At 43.6% G+C, this 22123-nt stretch overlaps 1 protein-coding gene and 1 long non-coding RNA gene across 2 annotated transcripts; one reads left to right on the top strand and one right to left on the bottom strand.

Moving 5' to 3' along the window:
* Nucleotides 1-4895: 4895 nt before the first annotated feature.
* LOC142465836 (thiamine transporter 2-like) lies at nucleotides 4896-17702 on the bottom strand. Its single transcript, XM_075570167.1, has 5 exons — nucleotides 17295-17702; nucleotides 8063-8870; nucleotides 7075-7267; nucleotides 6480-6621; nucleotides 4896-5165 (listed from the first exon to the last, which is right to left on the bottom strand). The coding sequence occupies exons 1-5, from the start codon at nucleotides 17442-17444 to the stop codon at nucleotides 5028-5030; spliced, it is 1431 nt and encodes a 476-aa protein (XP_075426282.1). The 5' UTR covers nucleotides 17445-17702; the 3' UTR covers nucleotides 4896-5027.
* Nucleotides 6872-14510, top strand: LOC142465838 (uncharacterized). The gene is made up of 3 exons (XR_012787991.1): nucleotides 6872-8513; nucleotides 11003-11076; nucleotides 14355-14510. It is a non-coding gene; the product is annotated as an uncharacterized LOC142465838 (long non-coding RNA).
* Nucleotides 17703-22123: the final 4421 nt, after the last annotated feature.

Here is a 22123-nt window from a genome sequence, read left to right as displayed (position 1 = left end):
TCCGCCACCCGTCTAAGTTCTTTCAAAAGTAAAGCTGCCTCACATTTTAATCTGGTCTGTAACTGTTACATATGCCTATAATATATATTATTATATATTATCTTTAACTGTGCATGCAATGTCTTGTATATAATGTATAACCCTGTTCACCTAATGTAACTATGTATTTGTAACCACGTATTATCATAACCTCTCCCATCGTACTTTCAGTGTCTTCCGCTAACACCTCCTCCTCCTCTATTGATCTCTCTGTGGGGGTACCCCAGGGTTCTGTCCTGGGACCTCTTCTCTTTTCTCTGTACACACTCTCTCTAGGTGACCTAATAACATCTTTTGGGTTTAATTATCACCTCTATGCTGACGACACACAAATATACTTTTCAACACCCGACCTTACACCTGCTGTACAAACCAAAGTTTCTGAATGTGTCTCTGCTATATCATCCTGGATGGCCCTCCGCCGCCTTAAACTCAACATGGCTGAAACAGAGCTCCTCATTCTTCCTCCCAAACCTGGCCCTACTACCTCCTTCCACATTACTGTTGGAACTACGATCATTCACCCAGTAGCCCAAGCACGCTGCCTAGGGGTCACACTCGACTCCTCTCTCACATTCACCCCTCACATTCAAAACATTTATAAAACCTGTCGCTTTTTCCTCCGCAATATAACAAAGATACGCCCTTTCCTCTGTTGCTCGACTGCTAAAACTCTGACTCAGGCCCTCATTCTCTCCCGTCTTGACTACTGTAACCTCCGGCTGTCCGGCCTTCCTGCCTCTCACCTGTCTCCCCTACAATCTATCCTAAACGCTCCTGCCAGAATCACTCTACTCTTTCCTAGATCTGTCTCAGCATCTCCCCTCATGAAATCCCTCTCCTGGCTTCCGATCAAATCCCGCATCTCACACTCCATTCTTCTCCTCACTTTTAAAGCTTTACACTCTTCTGCCCCTCCTTACATCTCAGCCCTAATTTCTCGTTATGCACCATCCAGACTCTTGCGTTCTTCTCAAGGATGTCTTCTTTCTACCCCCTTTGTATCTAAAGCTCTCTCCCGCCTTAAACCTTTTTCACTGACTGCCCCACACCGCTGGAATGCCCTTCCCCTCAGTACCCGACTAGCACCCTCTCTATCCACCTTTAAGACCCAACTTAAGACACACTTGCTTAAAGAAGCATATGAATAGCACTGTGGATATTCTGAACACATGATACATAAAGCTTGGCCCCCTGCAGACGCACTTACCAGAAGTCCCTCCTACTGTCTCTGTACGTTCTACCTACCTACCAACTAGACTGTAAGCTCCTCGGGGCAGGGACTCCTCTTCCTTAATGTTACTTTTATGTCTAAAGCACTTATTCCCATGATCTGTTATTTATATTATCTGTTATTTATTTGATTACCACATGTATTACTACTGTGAAGCGCTATGTACATTAATGGCGCTATATAAATAAAGACATACAATACAATACAATACACTACAATAACTCTATGCCCAGGACATACTTGAAAACGAGAGGTACCCTCAATATATTATTTCCTGGTAAAACATTTTATAAATAAATCTGTATAGCTCTTACAGACTGCGGGCAGATCGCAGCGGTAGAACTTAGAAAAAGACTGAGATAAGGACACAAGTTGTATCGGCATTTTCCTACCTCACGGTTTGTGATTTGCGATACTTCTTTCTGGATACCATGATAACAGAAATGTCAGACCGTGAGGTAGGTTCATGCCAAACCGTTCGATTTGGCAGTGATTTTATCGAAGCAACTACAGTAGGCCCCTTTATCTCCAGTTGAGCGAGGGTTCTCTCTTATTTCAAGTAGTTTGAATCCTGGATTTATAACTTAATAATAAATCCAGTATCTACAACAAAATATAAATATTACCTCATCTAGATCTGCTACCTCTAGAGAAGTTCAATATAAGGTGTTCCTTAGGTTGTATTGGTTTAAGATGATTTATGCTAAAATATTACATATTTACATAGTAGATGAGGTTGAAAAAAGACATAAGTCCAACCTATGGTAAATTTAGACGACAGATACTTTTACCTATATCCGTACTTACACTATATTGATCCAGAGGAAGGCAAACAAAAACCCCAGTGCAATATCATCCAATGATATCTCATAAGGGGAAAAATTAATTCCCTCCTGACTCCAAATATTGGCAATCCGTATACTCCCTGGATAAACATCCTTCCCATGTTTATTTATTAGGTATATCCCTGTATACCTTCCCTTTCTAAAAAAATGTCCAACCTTTTTCTGAACATATCTATTGTATACATCTCGTTATCTGACAACACGACTCGTAGAGACCGAGCTTCAGGTTGGGGTGTACGTGCGCCATATGTTGAGCTGTACATCTCATTTGCCGTTCCATCACTAGATTCCAGATTGCCGTTAACCTGGACATGGAGTGCTCGCACTAATTTTTGGGCTCAGTACCTCTGTTGCTCTGGTTCTTCAAACCATGCTGACTGTCACCGTGACAGATCCCCGGGGCTTGGAACTGGACATTGCCACTCAGATAGAGTGTGTGACATCTTCTCTATCAGAGTAAAGGTTCTGCCTAAAGGTGCAGCCAAAATGATCCAACGACATATTTAAGGGGTCAGTCCCTCCTAGGACCAAAGTGTACTAATGGCAGTGACATCTATTTTTTTTTCTTTATTGAGAAGATATACATGGAACACATGAAATATATACGTTACCAGCACAGTATATTACAGACAATCACATTATCCAAATGTTCATACAGTTAAATTAGAAATACACAGAGTAATTGCTGTGTGCCATTTTAAAGTTGTTAAATTATCTTTTTTACTTCCTCTATTTTATATTTAAACAATAACATTTCTAACCAGATAAAACTTTTAAATTGTGAATAAACAGTTAATAAAACAGGAGGAGTGAAAGGGCCCAGTGTCTGTACTCCCTGATGCCCTACTATGACCTACTGCTGAGCTGACTCGTGCAAATCTTGAACAGGTTGTCTTTATACCAGGACATTCTCATGATGCCTTTTTGAGCATCTCATCTGCATACAATTGGACTTTGCTTTGACTCATTGCAGTATCACAGCACCGCAATATATTTACATCTTGTACTTTTGCACATTTGCTCCACCCAGGACGCCCCTCCCTGTTACTTGTAAGTCCCTGTTATATTTGTGATAGGTTGTTGTTGCCTTGTACTTCTGATAGGGACTGTAGGGAGTGAGGAGTTCTTTACAGCTTTGGTTATATTTGCATTGTGTGCATTGTACTATATATTACAGTCATTGATGCAGATGATTTACACCTGTGGCCTACTTTTGCACTTATAGATTTGAATCTTAGACGGCCGGCCTCATTTGGGAGAGGGTTTATTTCAAACCCTCTCTTTCAATTAGTTTATTCATGTGAGGCTATACTGATCATATGTAATTCGCTCATGCATGCTATTACCTGATATGTCGCCCATATCAGGTAATAGCATGCATGAGCGAATTTATATTTGTATAGGGTGGCGTCAGGGACTGTTTTAACTTATATGTTCATTTATGTGACGTTCTTAATAAAATGTGTATGTTTATAGTTGAGTATACCTGAGTGCTATTATTGGAACACTTTTGTTCTACTTGTTTCCACATATTTTTGTTCCAAGCACCATTAGTGGCTTTCATATCATAGCCTATTTACTAATTAAGGTATTCTTTATTTAATTGTAGTCTGTAGCAGGCAATTCTTCTGTGTTTCATATATATATTTATATATATATATATTAAAAAAGAATACTTAATAGTTTTCTCGGCTATTATGCTGTAAATAGACACCAAAATCAGATTACCTGCAAAATCCTGAGGCACAGGAAGATGTTTGATATGTAATGAACCGCGACGAGCGTTTATCATCGTTTTTCCTTTGTAGCCGGTGAAATCTCCTTTCCTCCAACCTTAAGGGATGGCCCAGAGTCCTTTGTACTGCCCTTGGGATGAATAGTCTTTTGAAAGCTCCTTCTATTGTCCCCGAATATATTTGTATATAGTTATCATATCCCCTCTTAGACGCCTCTTTTCTAATTTAAACAAATCTAATTTAGCTAGCCTCTCCTCTTCTCTGCACTTTCTCTAGTTCCATAATGTCTTTTCTAAGGAGTGGTGCCCAAAATTGTACTCTATGTTCAAGGTGTAGTCTTACTAATGCTTTATAAAGGGGCATAATTCCCTACCATCCATTGGCCGTTTAATGCAAGATAATAATAATAATAGCATGTTCTTGTATAGCAGTGCCTGTTTTACGTAGCGCTTAACAGAGATATTTTGCAGGCACGGGTCCCTGCCCCGTGGAGCTTACAATCTATGTTTTGGGGGCCTGGGGCACAGGGAGATAAAGTGACTTGCCCAAAGTCACAAGGAGCCGACACCAGGAATTGAACCTGCTTCAAACTCAGTGCCAGTCAGTGTCTTTACTCACTGAGCCGCTCCTTCTCTCTAGATAAGATCTTGTTTGCCTTTGCAGCTACTGCATGACATTGGGCACTATTGCTAAGCCTGCTGTCTACAAGCACTCCTAAATCCTTCTCCATCAAGGATTCTCCTAATTTATCCCAATTTAATTTGTACGTTGCCTATTTATTCTTGTTTCCCAAATGCATAACCTTACATTTATCTGTATTAAACCTCATCTGCCATTTACCTGCCCAAGTTTCCAGTCTATCCAAGTCCTTCTGGAGAGAAATTACATCCTGCTCTGATTCTACTACCTTACACAAGTTAGTGTCATCAGCAAAGATGGAGTCTTTGCTCTCTATCCCAACCTCAAGGTCATTAATGAACAAGTGGTATTTTTATTTGCTTTACACTTTAAGGTGGAGGTTTTTCACACTTTTTTCCCACCATAACTTATTTTATGTTCTTTAAACATTTCACAACATCCAGTGAACTACGAGCTAGTGTGGAGAAAGGGTTCACTTTATTGCAGCCCAGAGCACCTTTGATGAGTATCGGGGTTCTGTGAGGAGTATGCTGGCTATAGCTCTGTGTGCAGATGGATTTCACCTCCTGGCTCATTTTCGGACTTCTTGCAGCACTGCAAAATTAGAATATACAAGCTCCTCACAAAGAAAATTCCAGCAATAACTGCGAAGTAGCATCCGTAAACCAGAAACTGCGGGAGAAGAGAGAAATACGTCTATTATGTCCTGTAAAAGCTGTCACACATCGCGTGATAGTGTAATAACCTTTCAGCATCCAAATTTGTCTCATAAAGGTAAAATTGTGACCATGCAGTTATATAGTATAACAAGACTCCTTTTAACTAGTTCTCCAAAGGGTCAGATCTAGGGTTGCCAGATGACTCCTCCACAAATACTGGACACAATGGTGAAAGGAGCGACATGCTCAACACACACCCTCTCACCTCTCCATGCTGTTTCGTCCTCTCCTTGGCCCCAACGCTAGGTTCCTGACACCTCCTCCCGATTGGCTGCTGCTGGGTAATGCTGGAGGAAGCTGCCCAGCCCCTAGCAACAGCCCTGCTCTCTCCCTGCTCAGAGAAATCCCATGCTCCCCTCCCCCCCTCCCCCCCAAGCTGGTCAGGTCACTATGTCCAGAGAGGTAACACCAGACACATACATGTCCAGTATTGCCTCAATTTTTTTTACTGGACAGTGTCCAAATGCAGGACAGTACATTTCAAAACTGGACACGTGGCAACCCTAACCAGATCAGAAAACCTTTAGTAGAAGAAGGGCCACAAGCTTATTGTAATGTCATTCTAGGTGCATTTTAAAGATTTTAAAATGATTATACTTTAACATTTTGCAAGCGTTTATGACATCTGTACCATATATGTTTACATTACCTAAACTTACAAGTGAGTTTGTGTGAAACACTACACTTACTGTACCTGCCTAAGCTACTAGTATGAAATTAGCAGGAGCAGAGAGTGCAAGGACCACATTAGGTCCCCTCGCGGATGCAAATTGGAGAGCCCTGAATTACAGAATAGGTTAAAGCCACTTCACATAAAATCTACATTTCTTTCTTTGGGAATATGGTCCTCTCATACATATTCTTAATAAAAATATAGAGAGAAAATGAATCATTTTATAGCGATTTTTTTTTTTTAAGCATCATTTAGCTCTCTGGGGATCTTTGTCCAAAAACAGCCCAAAAGGGCGCTTGGGCGTCTATAGAAATAACCCCCAAAATAAAGCAGAGAGGAAATCAAACCTCTCCAAAATCTCAGCTCATCATGTTAACTGACTCAGATTGTTTCTAATAAAGGCATCACTCGCAAAGATATGGCCCCTAAATCATGTCACTGACATTAGCACAAGGGACTGACCCCTTAAACATGTCACTGCCATTAGTACATGTTGGTCCTAGGAAGGACTGACCCCTTAAACATCATTGGGTCATTTTGGTGGCACATTTTAGGCAGAACCTTTACAGATAATACAGATGTCACACACTCTACCTGAGTGACAATGTCCAGTTCCAAGCCCCGGGGATCTACGACGATGACAGTCAGAATGGTCTGAAGAGCCAGAGCAACAAAGGTGTTGAGCCCAAACATTAGTGCGTAGCGCTCCATGCTCAGGTTAACGGCAATCTGGAATCTAGTGATGGAACGGCAAATGAGATGTACAGGTCAACGCATGGCACACACACACCCCAACCTGAAGCTCAGTCTATGAGTCATGCTGTCAGATAACGATATGTATATCATAAATAAACACAAGCCAATGAAGTCTTTAACCTAAGTTCGTAAATGTGTTAAATATTTGCAACCAGCCGTTTCAATGGACCGTTTTTTTGGTACATTTGTAAAAAATAAATAAAAATAATATAAATGTGAAATGAATCTAGATGTCAACTTATTGGTATGAAGTCAGTCTCACTGATTGTTTGTGATGGACTTCAACAGTCTAATTGAGGACCGTCACCCCTTTAAATGCATTTTTTTTTGCTCAGAACCTCTAAATCTCACGGATTTGAGTACTTGAAAGTGACATCTCTGCATCTATATGTCTTGTCTCTACTTTTAAGATAAATGAGGCTCCTGTACGTACGTTGAGATGGTAATGAGTAGCATGTACGAGGCTTTGAATATCAGGTACCCAGTGTAGCACAGCCATATGTTCTTGGTGTAGTCCATAAGGAACAAAGCTCCAGCATCTACAGCTGAGAAGATCGCAAGCGCCAGCTCCCCAGACCTGTCCCAGTCCACCTTCACGTGTCCAACCAAGAATGATGACAAAGCACCTAAAATTGCATAACATTCACCCACATTAACTTGTAACCCCTGAAGTGTGCTGGATGCAGATTTTGTTGCCTTTAAAATAATACTTGTACTTATTAAGATTGTAAAACCCCTCCAAAGCTTTGGCTTACTGTGGAAACGTTAACAGTTTAAAAGTATTTTTCAAAATAATATTTGTCTGATTTTAATGTGTCAACAACCTACATTTAGGCCGGTATTTAATGAGCGGTATTGTTCTATAAAACATCTTCCAGTGTTAAATTACACTTTTCAGCCCATTCAAATGAATGGAAGATTATGTGTCTTCTGGCACAAAAAGGTGTCTAATGTAGTAGCACTGCTTAGTATATATAGGCCATAATCAAATGTGACTACTTCACTTTGGTCCTAGGGTGAACTACCCCTTAAAATATCCAATTAAATTACAGTACAACAATACAATAATTTCTACTTCATTTTGGGCTACAAATCATACAGCACTTATTCCCTCACCTGCTGTCTCTGTAAGTTCCCCATCAAACCTCTTAGATTGTAAGCTCTTCGGGGCAGGGATTTCCATTCCTATTGTCTGATTTTGCTGCACTTAATGTATTATTATAATTCCCTGTAATGTATTCTTTGTGAAGCGCTGAGTACACTTTTGGCGCTATATAAATAAAGACATACAATACAATACATCACCTAACAATCGAAGTTTAATGTATATCTTAATAGCTTTTTTCCAATGTTAATAAAAAAACAACATGTAATTACTTTAGAATCTAATTTTTAAAATGGCAATATGATAATATTCTCACCGAGAAATGTTGACACGGCTTCCACTCCGCCATTGTATACTGTTGAATTCCGTCCGGGCTCGACATGTTCCCATAAAACCTGAACGTAGTTTATCACTTGGTTATATCCGGCCGTCGCCAATGCCCACCACAAAGACCAGTAGATGAGCTGCTTTGAAGAATAACATTCCTTTAAGTCCTTGCATAGCTGCCAGAGAACTCTAAAAAAGTGTCGACTGCTTATATTTTCCAGCTCGGGCTCAGTTGTCCGCGATGGGGAGTCCTGTGCCGAATTCCCGCTGGATTCCAGCGTCTGGTCCTTGGGTGACTTCTGCTCTTCGGACGGCGATGCTTGAGTGGCGTCTCCCACAGCCTTGTTATGGAAGAACATGCTTCTGCTTGGCATGGGTAGAAACAGAGAAGACACAAAAGCCACCGAGACTGATGTCAGGCTAATGATATTCAGATAAAAGTAAGAAACACCTGCCAAGGACACCAAGAGTTGTCCAAGAACAGCGCCAATGGTGAAACTCACCAGTGTGATACTCCTGCAGTAGCTGGTAACCCGCGGGTAATGCTCAATATCAACCACGCTATATATGTAGGAGTAATAGGCCACTTCGGTAGCAGTCACCATGCCGTACAAGAACTCCATCGCTTGCATAGCGGGTACTCCGCGGGAAAACAGGAGCATGATCCATGTTGCGATGTAACACAGCCCCTGGAATATGATGACGGGCTTGTACCTCAGGTAGTCTGTGAGCAGCAATACAGGAAGAAGGATCGCAAGGTAGCTGTACGTCCACACTGGGAAAACCAAGTTTGTTACCTGAAGTGGGAAAAAACAATCTGGAATTACTAACCCTTCGGTCAGAGAAAAGGGTTCCATAAGAGTATATATATATATCTGTAACACCTTGCACTCATTATGAATTTCTTTGGATATTTGCACTGGCCGCCATTTTCAGGTGCCTCACAGAAAAGAGTTGAAGTCAAGAATTCTCTGAAACTTGAGGATTTAACACTGAAAGACGTGGTTAGGAGGAAAAAGGGAAAGCATAGGCAATTTAATAAATTATATATATATATATATATATATAGACCATGTGATATCGGTTGCAACAATATTTTCTATATTTGATAGAAGACACAAATAACGACGTTTCGGTCCCCCAGTGGGACCTTTATCAAGGTGGTGGACCACCTTGAGAAAGGTCCCACTGGGGGACCGAAACGTCGGTTTTTGTGTCTTCTATCAAATATAGAAAATTTATGATTTACTTACCTGTGTGCTGTCCCTTGATGTCGTGTTGCAACCAGTATCGTATGGTCTGTTATTGCTTTATGGGATAAGCACCAAAACTTATTTACAAACACAAAATAAGTGTCCCCGGCGCTAGTGCTACAGTCCAAGATACCGTAATCCAACAAAGACAGTCTGGAATACAGGACTTCTCTGAATAGGTGGATGAACTGATGAATAAAGTTCCATATGGGAAAGGGTGTCCTTAGGGTGGAATCCTCACTGATTCTGAAATAACAGAAACAAAAGGGCACACCAGTTGCGCAGTATGTAAAGCCACAAGTCCCTATCTAAAACTACAAAACCCTACTTACAAGATAATATCTTGTTGGTACAGGGGAGAGAATCTGTACTTGCGTCTCGTCTGCACACGATATTCCACGGTGTGCAGACGAGACGCAAATACAGATTCTCTCCCCTGTACCAACAGGATATTATCTTGAAAGTAGGGTTTTGTAGTTTTAGATAGGGACTTGTGGTTTTACATACTGCGCAATTGGTGTGCCCTTTTGTTTCTGTTATTTCAGAATCAGTGAGGATTCCACCCTAAGGACACCCTTTCCCATTTGGAACTTTATTCATCAGTTCATCCACCTATTCAGAGAAGTCCTGTATTCCAGACTGTCTTTATTGGATCACGGTATCTTGGACTGTAGCACTAGCGCCGGGAACACTTATTTTGGGGTTGTTTATTTTTTATCAGGTTTGGAATGATCTGTTATTTGTAGTTCCCCATGGCAGCTTTTTTTTATCACAATTCACTTAATGGTTGATAATCACGTTTATTCACATGTTTATTTTCCTTTTGCAATAGTGTAGGTTAGCGCTTGTAGTGGGTTATTACCCTGTTTGTTTGCTTACCAAAACTTATTTATTTACTTGCAAATGGTGTGCCGGCTGTGCATTGGTGTGTATATATATATATATATATATATATATATATAGTGTTCGACAAACCTATACATTTGCACGCCCCGGGCGAGTGGATTTAACATCGTGGCGAGCTCCTATTGGCCCAAGTAGCACACGTTTGGTACTAGGTGGCGAGTAGATTTTGTTCTTCGGCGAGTAGATTTTGTGGTGATTTGTCGACCCCTGTGTATATATATATATATACATATATATATATATATATATATATATATATATATATATACTTTTATCCATATTACCAGCATTCAGTATAAGATGTGGTGTAAATCACACGTGAGGTTGTTCAATATCAACATTCAACATTGTATCAGCATTTTCTGTCTGCAAACGGGGGCAAAATATATAAGTGAAAAGCAGGACGTTTTATTGGAACTAGGAAACTGTTTATTTGATTAAAAAAATCTGCTACTGAATTTGTGCAGCCGGGAGACTTTGATAAGTACTCTTTCAGTTACTTCCAGTCTTCTGATAATGCAAATAAAAATAAATGTTACACACTGGGTCGGGTGGAGTCAGGGATAGACATTCTGAATGAAACTTTAATATTCCGGTGTAGGATCTCAATGCTGCACTATTACGTCACCATAACATCACTAGTACCCACTTTCTTCTAGTGACCTCAAACGCAAGAACCCGACGACGGGTGAAGTTTGGTGTATTGGCAGTGCTGATTAATTCCTTTCTATTGCTGTGTCTGATAATTTACTATTTCCCTTTTAAATTAGGACATCTGCAGATTATGAAGACTTGACGAACTTGAAATTCACATCCAATTACCTTCGCAAATTCGGAGAATGAGGTCAGTAAATAATGTGTGCACACCTTGTTTTTTTTTTTTTTTAAATTGGTTGTGTAACAAAAATAAGTCTTGGCAGTTGGCATCATTGGGTGACTCAAAAAATATTGTAATGTTACGGGTGCGTAACATTAATATATTCACTTGTGACCATACCAACTAAATATCGGTTCCTACAAAAGTTATTAATATTATTTTACACAATTAGTTTTATTGAAGAGGGCGAAAGATTGGACGCTGTCATCAATACTTGTTGACATCTTCCATATTTTTAAGATGGAAACTCTACACGCTAGAATACATACAGCGTTAATCTATTTTTACTTTCGTCCAATTTAACCATTGAATGACACAACTGTGGGATGTTGGAGATATTTTAGGTTTTGTTGATCCATGAATTTCAACCCCTTTTTTTTATTTTAAAAATTGTACTTAACAGACAGGACTATGTTGATCTAGAGTACAAGCAAAAATTATATGTACAAAAAAACTTCCAAAAAGCGCTATAAATGTACAACATTTCCATAAAAATGACCAATAATAAAAAATGACCAATTGTATTAAACAAAATAGAAAAGCCTAATCGTCCAAATCAGGGTGGGTGCTTCATCCTCGAGAGTACTCCCAAACGCTCATGTAAATTGAAGAAAAAACTGTAGAGATGAGAAGAACCCAAACAAACTCCCCTCTATGGTGCAGATTATTTTAATAAGGAAAAAAACACATATAAAACTTGGGGATAAATCCCATTCACATTCTGTGGTGCTGCATTCAGCACTAGGACTCGGCGTTTAGTTATTAGGTAGTCCGGTGTCGGCTTCCTCTGCCGTGCCTCTCCCGTCTTCTCCTGTACTTCCCCTCCTTCAGTCGCCGTCATATACAAGCTCTGTGAGCTTGAGAAAAGACCTTGTTGTCTGAAACGTACGTCGCTCTGGAGCTTGTCTGACTGCCTGATGATTTACTGAGAATAAATAACCTTTTTCTATTTGTGAGTGCTGCGGATTTTCTATTTTTGTATATTTATTGGCTCATCTGCTTTACATAGCAGTTACTGAACCCCTACCAATTTTCCAATTAGTGCAGGTATATTACACTCCAGTGTCCGTCTGGACACCACCCTCCATTGAATGGTAGGTGAATGTGTAAGGCTGACAGAGAGATATATATGTGTAAGTTTTATTATATTCACACCAGGGAATTTGTGCACCCAGTTTACCTCCATAGTACAGGTAAGTATGTTACTGGCTTTAGCCAGATTTTAATTGCACTACTAACATAAACTCATGCTTTATTGCAAGCTTATAAATGCTTTGGCCAAAGGGTTTAACCAAATACCCTTTTTCATGAGATTATTATTTTATTTTAGCCTAATTGGTAGGAGCGCAGGAATCGTTCTTTTTGTTTTTCTATATTTATTGGGCTGGCTGGTGTTCCCTGTCCATCTGTAAGCATCCGGACTATTGATAAGTATATTTTTACTTTTGTATTTAGTGCTAGTTGGAGTGCACCCAGCATTTTCTTTGTTTATATACATATACATACAGCATCAAAAATACTAAAAAGGCTAAACGTGCCTGAGGGATTTGACTGATCTGAGATCGGGATATATGTACAAATGGCATCAAGAAAAAAGGGGATCCAGATATCGTAAGACCACAAATGCCCTGTCTACTACACTAAGGGCCTATAGTACCACTGATGTGGATTCATCGGACAGTGAGATGCGGGACCAGACTGGAGACAGGCAGAGAGTCGGATAACTCTTTTTTTAAGGTTCCAAAATTCGTACCAGGATGCAGACGCAGGACAAGCCATGGGCACGGGTCATTAAAGATACACAATTATACAGCAGGTTTTCTGATTGATCTGCTCTCTAATTGGGAAGGGGATATATTACTGGTCTCCTTAGATGTCACCCACGCCCCCACAAGAAGCCGCAGCGAAACGCGCATTGGAGCGGGTCTTGCAACGTCCCCTCCTACACAGATAACGCGTGACGCGTATGGACGTGCATGCGGATCAACGGTACCCCTCTAACGATTGAGCTCCATGGATATGAACTCTCAAGAACTGGAGATCATAATCGTTTTTTCTCTGCCCTATGATTGCGGTACCTGCTGTCACTTACACTTACCTGTGGGCCATACTGTATGGTAGTGATTATTTGGTTGGAGAGAACACGTGTTTTATATATACTCCGCTATCAGTACCCATATTGCATTACATATGTTTGGTTATTACTTTACCATATCTGGAGATTAGTTTCAGTATCTGCATATCTCTTGCGTGTCTAGTTTGAACCTTGTATTCATGAATACTGTACTAGTAATGTATATGCCTGCCGACCAGCCGCTCTAGATTCCAGCAGGGAACTTATCTCTGTTTCCCTGTTGAATCTACATGTAAGAGTTTTTCTCATCTCTGGAAGGGTGTTATATTTAGAATTATTGTTAGCTTGAAAGTTTATACTGTAGAACATTACAGGCAGTCCTCGTTTTACAACGCTTCGTTTAACAACGAATTTCTTATCCAACGCTGTGCAATGCATACCTATGTTCATTTATACAACGCCAAAACGGCATATCCAACACTCTTATGATGCTTTACAACGTTGTTTATGTATATATGTCTATAAACAACGTTGCAAAGCGTCGTAAGAGCGTATATATATATATATATTATAATATTATATTATACCATATATTATTTATTATGTTATATTATATATATATATATATATATATATAATACAGTATATACACTATATAATTTATGTTTGTGCTGTGTATCTTATTGCCTGCATAAAATATTTGGTGTATTTTAGTGTAAAAAATGCCTTCAGGAACGGAACCTTTCATTTAAACAGTGTTCCTATGGGAAAACGTGTTTCACTTTACAACGTTTCGCTATCCAACGCCAATTTGAGTAACACATTGTGTCGGATAACCGAGGACTGCCTGTATCTCTCTGTCTACTGGTGGACGTTTAGCCATTTTAGTATGTTTTATGCGTGTTAAACTCTTAAATAAACCTTTCTCATTTTTTTTAATATACCTTGAGTGCTTACTTTGGAAGTTCTTTGCTCGTTTCTACATATTATACACCTCATAGCACCATTAGAACTAACATTTTTCCATTTAGTATTGTCTTAGAATTTTTCTCATCTTTAGGGAGTTCTCTTTTCATTATAGACCCCAGAGCGGCCTTCTCTTTCTGTGTTACTATATCTATATATGTATGGCAACGCGGCGTCATTTGGTGCCGCATGGCCATTTTTTCAGGACCTGCAGGGGAAAGAGTACAATTTGCAGGGGAGAAGATGGAGATCGCCGCACCACGCGCCGGACCCCGCCGCAAGTAAGCACTCGACAGCGGCCAAAATGCACTCGCCCGTGGCGAGTGTGGGAGTGCATTTGTCAAGGTGTGTGTGTGTGTGTGTGTGTATATATATATATATATTGAAATGTTTACCTGTGGGAGAAATCAAGAAACAGCACTCTATTGTAAATGCAAAAAAGGAAAACTTGTATTTAAGAATACATAGCACACTTATGTAAATATTCTTAAAGACAGGTTTTCCTTTTTTGCATTTACAATAGAGTGCTGTTCCTTGATTTCTCCCACGGGGAAACATTTTGTTCTGTTTATGCTTATGGAACATGCACCAGAAAATAATATTTATTGTTGAGGAGTGCCAGCTGCTTTTGTTTGCTTTTATTTGTGTGGGTACAGGTAGTCCTCGTTATCCAACGTTTCACTTTACAACGAATGGCATATCCAACGCTTTACAATGCCACCCTAAGGGCCGAATGCGTTATCCAACGCTCACCGACACTGATTAACATGAGACTCACTTTACAATGGTTTCACTGTCCAACGCTACTTCCAGAGCGGATTCTGTTGGGTAACGGAGGACTGCCTGTATTTGTGTATTTGTGTATGTGTGTATGTATATTTTATGGGTTTTTGCTACTCATGATAAGTACCATATTCTTTAAGACTATTTTCTGTGGCTATTGTGGGGGAGGGGGGCTGGGGTGGGGCTATTGTGGAGGAGGCGTACTAGTGTGGGGCTATTGTTGAGAAAGCGGGAATGTGTGGGGCTCTTGGGGAGGGTGGCTGGTTGTATTGTGAGGGAGTTCGGGGTATTGTGGGGGAGGTGGGAGGTATTGTAGAGGAGGTGCAGGATACTGTGGGGGGGTATTGTGGTGCGAAGTGGGGCTATTGTGTAGGAGGGGGGTATTATGTGTGTGTGTTGGGAGGGAAAGAGAGGGCTGAAGTGTGAGAGAGAAATGGGGGAAAGAGTGAGAAGGTAGGAAGAGTGAGAGAGGGGTAAGAGTGATATAGAGGGAGAGGGGAAGAGTGAAATAGAAGGGGGAACTGAGATAGAGGGGGAGTGATATAATGGGGAGGGGGAAGAGTGATAGTGGGGAGGTAGAGTGATAGAGGGCGGAAGAGTGACACAGAGGGGAGTGATAGAGGGAGGGAAGGGAAAGTGCCGACCCCCCACCTCCCTCCCCACCCCCACCCCTCCCCCTCTCTCAGGGCCACTTACCAGGATTCTGTTTCCTCTTCTCCACAGACTTCTCTGGATGGGGAGATGGAGATGGAGATAGAGAGAGGGGATGGAGGAGAGAGGGGGTGGGGGGAGAGAGGGGGTGGGGGGAGAGAGGGGATGAGGGCAGAGAAGGGGTATAGGGGGTAGAAGAGGAAATGGGAGGGAAGAGTGAGAGAGATGGGGGAAAACTATGAGGGGGGAGAGTGAAATAGAGTGGGAGAGATGGGGAAGAGTGGGATAGAGGGGGGAAGAGTGAAAGAGGGGGAGGAAGAATGAGAGACGGGGGAGAGGGAGTTAGAGGGGGCAGAGTGGGGAAGATTGAGATAGGTGGGGAAGAGTGATAGAGAGAGGAGTAAGACTGAGTGAGTGAGACAACCCTCCCCCCCAACTGCCCTCCCCACCCCCATCCCTCCCCCCTCCTGCCCCCTCCTTCCATCCATTCTCTCTTAGGGCCACTTACCTTTTCCTTTTCTCTAGAAATGTCTCTGAATGTGGCAATGGAGATAGAGGGGGGATGGGATGGGGGGTGAGGGGGGATGGGGGAGAGACAGGGTGATGGGCGGAGGGAGAGAGAGGGTATGGGGGGGGAAGGGAAGATGGGTAGATGGGGGGATGAGGGGGATGGGAGAGAGATACTAGCGACGTTTACATACTTTAATTAAGGGAAACTCAAGAAAAAGTGTGGTTATAGTGACTGTTTTTTCATTTGTTGCTGGTGCCGTCTGAGTCTTTTGCAGATGGACTTAAGAATTGCCCCCAAAGCTATCCTGAGTTTGGCGGGCCTGCTCTAGAAGGAAGGGAGTGGACACAAAGGGAATAGTGTGTGAGTAATCTACTATGCCAATAAAAATAATACATTGTTTAGAAAACTAAAGATATTTAGACAATTATCTGTCTAATTTATATTAATTAAACAGATTAGTTCATTAAAAGATCCGCAAGATTAAGTCCTGTAAATATTCTTGTGCTTTACTGTATGAATGGTAACTACTGGATGTGATCATTTTTGCCATTATTGTTACTACATGAAATTATACTTATTGTTCTTGCTGCATTATTGATTTTAAGTTAGGTGTTACATAATGTCTATCCAATGCAAAATGCCAAAAATTTGACATATAGGATAGGGCTGTCCACTGATGTTTACATTTGTTATGCGGATATATTTATAGATGGATATTTGCTATTAAACAGATGGTAAATTCATGGGCTACAAACCTAATGTACCTGCACACTTTGTGCCACAATAACACCATCATTTCACAGAAATTACTTGTAAACTCTGACAAAGCCAGCCGTTTGTTCGATAAACTTGCGCACACATCACTGTTCTCACTCTGTTCTCAGTCTGACAAACATCACTTTATATTCCCGGATAATCTTTAAAAGATAATGGTGCTTCCCGGAATTTTTATTAAAGCGTTGACAATGGGTGTAGGGCTGTGCATAATATTTTACATACATAGTAAATGCCTGTCTAACATAGGGGCATAAAGTGATATAGTTACATAGTAGATGAGGTTCAAAAAAGACACAAGCCCATCATACTGTATGTGACTTACTAAAGCAGTTGACACTTTGAAAGTTTGCCACTCATTTCCAAGGCAAGGAAGTTATCACTAAACCATTCATGCTTCTAACAATCGTGTGTTTTGAGACATACCTGCTCAATAGTCAGATTATGTTCTGGTCCAGTAAGGTATGGGATTAGAAAGGGTTCTGAAGGCCTCATGAAGGTAAAAAATCCATACAGGCAGAGCAGTATTGTGGGGTAAATCCATCCGCACTGTTCTTTCCTGCACCAGAAACCCATGATTTCACAGTGTGGGATTGTGTTCAACCTTACAAGATCCTGATCCCATTCAGACTGCTCCTGGCAGACGTCCCTTACTATCTGTGCTAATAAGGCTAAAGTACACAGTCACATGTTATAAATGGGTTGGGCGGAGCAAAGATACAGTGAAAAAGTATAGAGACGGCATGGAGGTGTAAAACCACAGGCAAGCCATGCTGCAATTCAAAAAAAGGAAGGAAGAATCCTAGATTTCATTGCAGAGAAAGGGGTCCTCGCTCCTTCCACCCCCCCCCCCCCCCCGCTTCCCCTCGCTCTGTTCAACCAGGTCTCTCTCTCTCTCCTCTCTCTCTCTCTCTCTCTCTCTCTCTCTCCCTCTCCCTCTCCCTCTCCCTCTCCTCTCCCTCTCTCTCTCTCTCTCTCTCTCTCCTCTCCCTCCTCCCTCCCTCCCTCTTCCTCCCTCCCTCCCTCCCTCTTCCTCCCTCCCTCCCTCTTCCTCCCTCCCTCCCTCCCTCTTCCTCCCTCCCTCCCTCCCTCTTCCTCCCTCCCTCCCTCTTCCTCCCTCCCTCTTCCTTCCTCCCTCCCTCTTCCTCCCTCCCTCTTCCTCCCTCTTTCCCCTCTTTCCCCCTCTCTCTTTTCCTCCCTCTTTCCCCTCTCTCTTTTCCTCCCTCTTTCCCCCTCTCTCTTTTCCTCCCTCTTTCCCCCTCTCTCTTTTCCTCCCTCTTTCCCCCTCTCTTTCCCCATGTCTCTTTTCCTCCTCTCTCTCTTTTCCTCCCTCTTTCCCCCTCTCTCTTTTCCTCCCTCTTTCCCCCTCTCTTTCCCCATGGTCTCTTTTCCTCCTCTCTCTCTCTCTCTCTCTCTCTCTCGTCTCTCTCTCTCTCTCTCTCTTTTCCTCCCTCTTTCCCCCTCTCTTTCCCCCATGTCTCTTTCCCCCCTCTCTTCCCTTCCCCCTCTCTCTTCCCTTCCCCCCTCTCTCTTCCACTGTTTCTCTCTTTTCCCTCCTCTCCTCTCTTTCCTCTCCTCTTTCCTCCCCTCTTTACCCGCCTTCTTTCCCTTTCACCCCTCTCTCTTTCCCCCTCTTTCTCTCTTTCCCCACTCTTCCCCCATCCCTCTCCCCCTCTCTCTTTCCTCTCCTCTCCCTCTTTCCCCTTTCCCTAGTTCCCCTCTCTTTCCCCCTTCTCTCTCTTTCCCCCTCTCTTCCACCCCTCTCCCTCATTCCCACTTGTGACGGTGAGGGGGTAACCAGACTCACAATGAAGGTTTAAGCCTGTTTGGTCACTTCTGATCCATGTATTGGTGTTCAAGAGTATCAGAAATGTGGCGACAATAAAGAAATGTTACGTTTTTGCCTTTCCAGGGATGCTATCAGCAGGGATTGCTAGGGTATGAGTTTCAAGGTTTTTTTTTACGGAGGAATTTGTTGTCAGAATGTGATCAGGTCTGATTCCTTGATACATGTAGGCACATTGTCCCGGCAATATCTCCCCTTGAAAACGCTTGTGCGACTCATCGCTAGGGTTCCCTTCTTCAGCACAGCCCAGAAAGGTAATAGGGCAAAGGGATGTAAAGTGTCCCTGTAACTATAAGGGGTCCCTAGGTTAAGGGGGATACCGAGTTAATGCCCAGGTTGCCCAGACCATGTATTGGGGTTCATGGGCACTCCAACCATAATTATAAGGTTGTGAGGGGACTTTTAAAGTCCAGTCCATGTCTATGAGAGTGTGTGGGAACAAAGGCTAGTAGAAAATAAAGTGAAGCTTTCTATTCTATTCCCCATACCCTGAGACTTAGGATGTATGAAGATATTTATTAACAGTTTGTTTAATATCGTATATACTGTTGTGCACGGTAAATGAGCGGGGACTTTCAGAACCAATGTTCCGACAGACTGCCAGGGCTACCAAGTTAGGTGCCAGTAAGTCTGTAGGACATCGGAGTTGAAAGCCACCAGAGGATGCCTGAGGTATGAAGACCATTTGGGTAGCAGGGAAGGGCTCAAGTACCCACGTCCCGGGATGAATGGATGTCGTCCGGGCTAACACTTGTCCCACCAGACTTGGAGGAGCCTGACCCAGCGGGTCGCATCTGAATAGCAAGGGACTAAGGTGGCAAACTTGCGCATGTCCCTTGGCAGATTCAGATTCCCCGCTTACCCGGCTTTCCAGACCGGCATCGCTCTGATTGGCTAGTCTAAGGGGGTCACCCCCGGTTCCCCTGATCTTCCTTTGCCCCCTGCCTTACCCCTGTGGCAGTGGGGGAAGGGGGACGGCGACTTCTCCCGGCGGCACCGCCATCTGGTTTGTGGCGCGAGGTTCGACGCAATGCGCAGAGGTTGGCCAAGGTAGCGGTGGCCATCGCCAGTGTGCCGGAGCTCTGGGAGGTTGCGCAGGCGCAGTTAAGCGTAGCGGCGGCCATTACAGCGTCGCACATGCGCAGTAAAGATCGTGCACGCGGTCCCCATAGGAAAGAGCTGTGCCAAGGACTACAATTCCCAGCAGCCTCTGGGGACTGCACTTTCACCCTGGTCACAGGCATCATTGAAGCCAATAGAGCTGGCAGATTCTCATGCTGCAGAGTTGCAACAATGTTGTGTGCAGACAGGGTTTTTGTCAGTTGCAGGCACGCTGGGCAGTGAGAGACCGGAGCAGCCCAGGGAAGGAGGTAGGGTACAGGAGTCAGGGACTCCCTGTACTAGGCCAGCACCCCCAGGGCCCGAGATAGCTCAGCTCCCCAGTAAGGTGAGTGTTGCCAGGGGCAGCCCTCAGGTTAGGGACCCTGCCACTTACATTAGTGGGAGCTGGGAAAGGAAGGTTACAGAGAGTTGGAGTCAGGGAGGCTGTGAGGGAAGGAAGGGTTCGGGGAGCGAGTGCAGCTCCTGCCCATATAGGTACCTACACACCAGGTAGGCCCCAACTCCCCACTAGCTTAGTGGGTAAGTGCTTAGGGAGGCCCAAGATAGGACGCTGCCCTTAGTGTGAGTGCTGCCTTGTCAGAGTCACGGCTGTTTAGTGCTGTGAGGTCTGACAGGCAGGCACCTTGTTGCGCAGCACGTTGGTTGCCAGCATCCAGTGAGCTACAGCTTGCTGCTGTAGGCACTGGGACTCGGTAAGTGTTTATTAAGCATAGTCAGGCTGGGAGAGTTAGGGGAGTGGGGCAGGTTATTAACCCTGGTAGGCCTCTAGGAGTTTCCCCGAAAGCCACTTTAGGTTGCGGTACCACAGGGACAGGCCCTAGGTTAGGGTTCCTGTCACGTTAGTACCAAGTGTTAGTTAGGGACTCAGCGGACGCTGCGGTTCCTGTAAAGCGGTTCGGACCCACGTTGGGGTCCGCAGAGACTATTCCAGAGGGAGACCGCCCTGGCGGTCTGCGTACAAAGGAGTTTGGTTGGAGGATCAGACGGATTCATCACACGTCTGACCCTTTGCGAAGCCAGTTGCTGATCCGAGTACCGGAGTGCTCGGCAGGTACCATACAGTCATAAGTGCACCAACGGGCCCTTAGTGTAACTGTGACTGCGCAGTCACCCACGTTCTCTCCAAGAGTGCGGGACATTGGGTGGGATTCTCAGGACACTGGGTGGGATCACCTGGTGTTGGGGAAGCGTCTTGCGCGACGCAGTAGGTGTCTCCTCTAGAGAGGGACACAGGTTATATAAAGGTATTGCGTGATATGTTGTTTGCATGTTAGTAAAGTCCTTAGTTATTTTACCTCACCGTGTATGTTATTATTGATTGTCCTGCGAGGAACCACTCCCCCTCTGGTGGGAGCCATCGCAGGTGGAGGCGCTGAATTGAGTAAGTGGTTACCCCTAGTATAATTGCCCAGGTTCCCCGTGGCGGAAGTTCAGCCCTCCTGCAAGCAACAGGTATGCACCAACCTATGGTAACACGTATGTTCCTTGCAACCACATCAGATCTGCGATTGGGGGGGGGAATACCCGTTACATTTGGAGGCGCTGCTGAGATAGACCTGGGGTGCCCTGTTTTCATTTTTTCCAAATTGGCCAATTTAGATTTTTCACCATGTTTGGGCCTGCAAGCCATGAGGCCCACGAACGAACCAAGAGGACAGAAGTATCCCCGCGACATGTGCTAGTAGTAGGGATGTTCCCAGTAGTGCCGTGAAGTTGAGGGAAATTTGTGAGGCCCTAGGGAGACTCCTGGGCATAGACCAAGGGTGGAAGAGGATAGAGCACCGGTACGACCCCACTGACCAGTGTTGTAGACTATGGCTAGTAACGGATCAGGAAATATGCCGGCCGGGAAAATGTCCCTCTTACCTTGCATTTCCCAGAGGCCCCACCAGAAGGCTACCCCCTTGCATACTCAGAGAGCCTTAGTGAGATTACCAGAACGGTGACCAAAATGGAGGCTCCCTCATCAAGGGAGTCACACCTAAACTGGCGTCTCCCGCCAAAGCAGGAGAGCACATGTGCTGCTGACTGCCAGCCTGCATCAAATTGTGTTGCAGAAATCCGTCCGGGACTGGCGGGAAAACCAGAGCTCAGCCCCCGCAATGTGAGTGACTCAGTGCAGAGCCAGACCCACTCAGTTATAGAGCGTGCCCCTCCTTTACAGTCCACCAGGGCGAGCAAGCCCAGTGAACAGCGATCAGCAACCGCTGTTCCCACTAAAGACAGTACAGATTGTAGAGAAACACACCCGCAGTTGTATGGAGCATGGCGGACAAAAGGAGGGAAA

The sequence above is a fragment of the Ascaphus truei genome, chromosome 14 (assembly GCF_040206685.1).
Source record: "Ascaphus truei isolate aAscTru1 chromosome 14, aAscTru1.hap1, whole genome shotgun sequence".
Lineage (NCBI taxonomy): Eukaryota > Metazoa > Chordata > Amphibia > Anura > Ascaphidae > Ascaphus > Ascaphus truei.
The sequence above is the reverse complement of the archived record's forward strand: the minus strand, read 5'-3'. Positions and strand labels throughout refer to the sequence as shown.

Coding starts and splice junctions, on each gene's coding strand:
- LOC142465836 (XM_075570167.1), bottom strand. CDS start 17,444: ATGGGTTTCTGGTGCAGGAAAGAACAGTGCGGATGGATTTACCCCACA. Junction 6,622..7,074: donor CTACTCATTACCATCTCAAC/GTACGTACAGGA, acceptor TTCCATCACTAG/ATTCCAGATTGCCGTTAACC. Junction 5,166..6,479: donor AACTGGACATTGTCACTCAG/GTAGAGTGTGTG, acceptor CTTCTCCCGCAG/TTTCTGGTTTACGGATGCTA.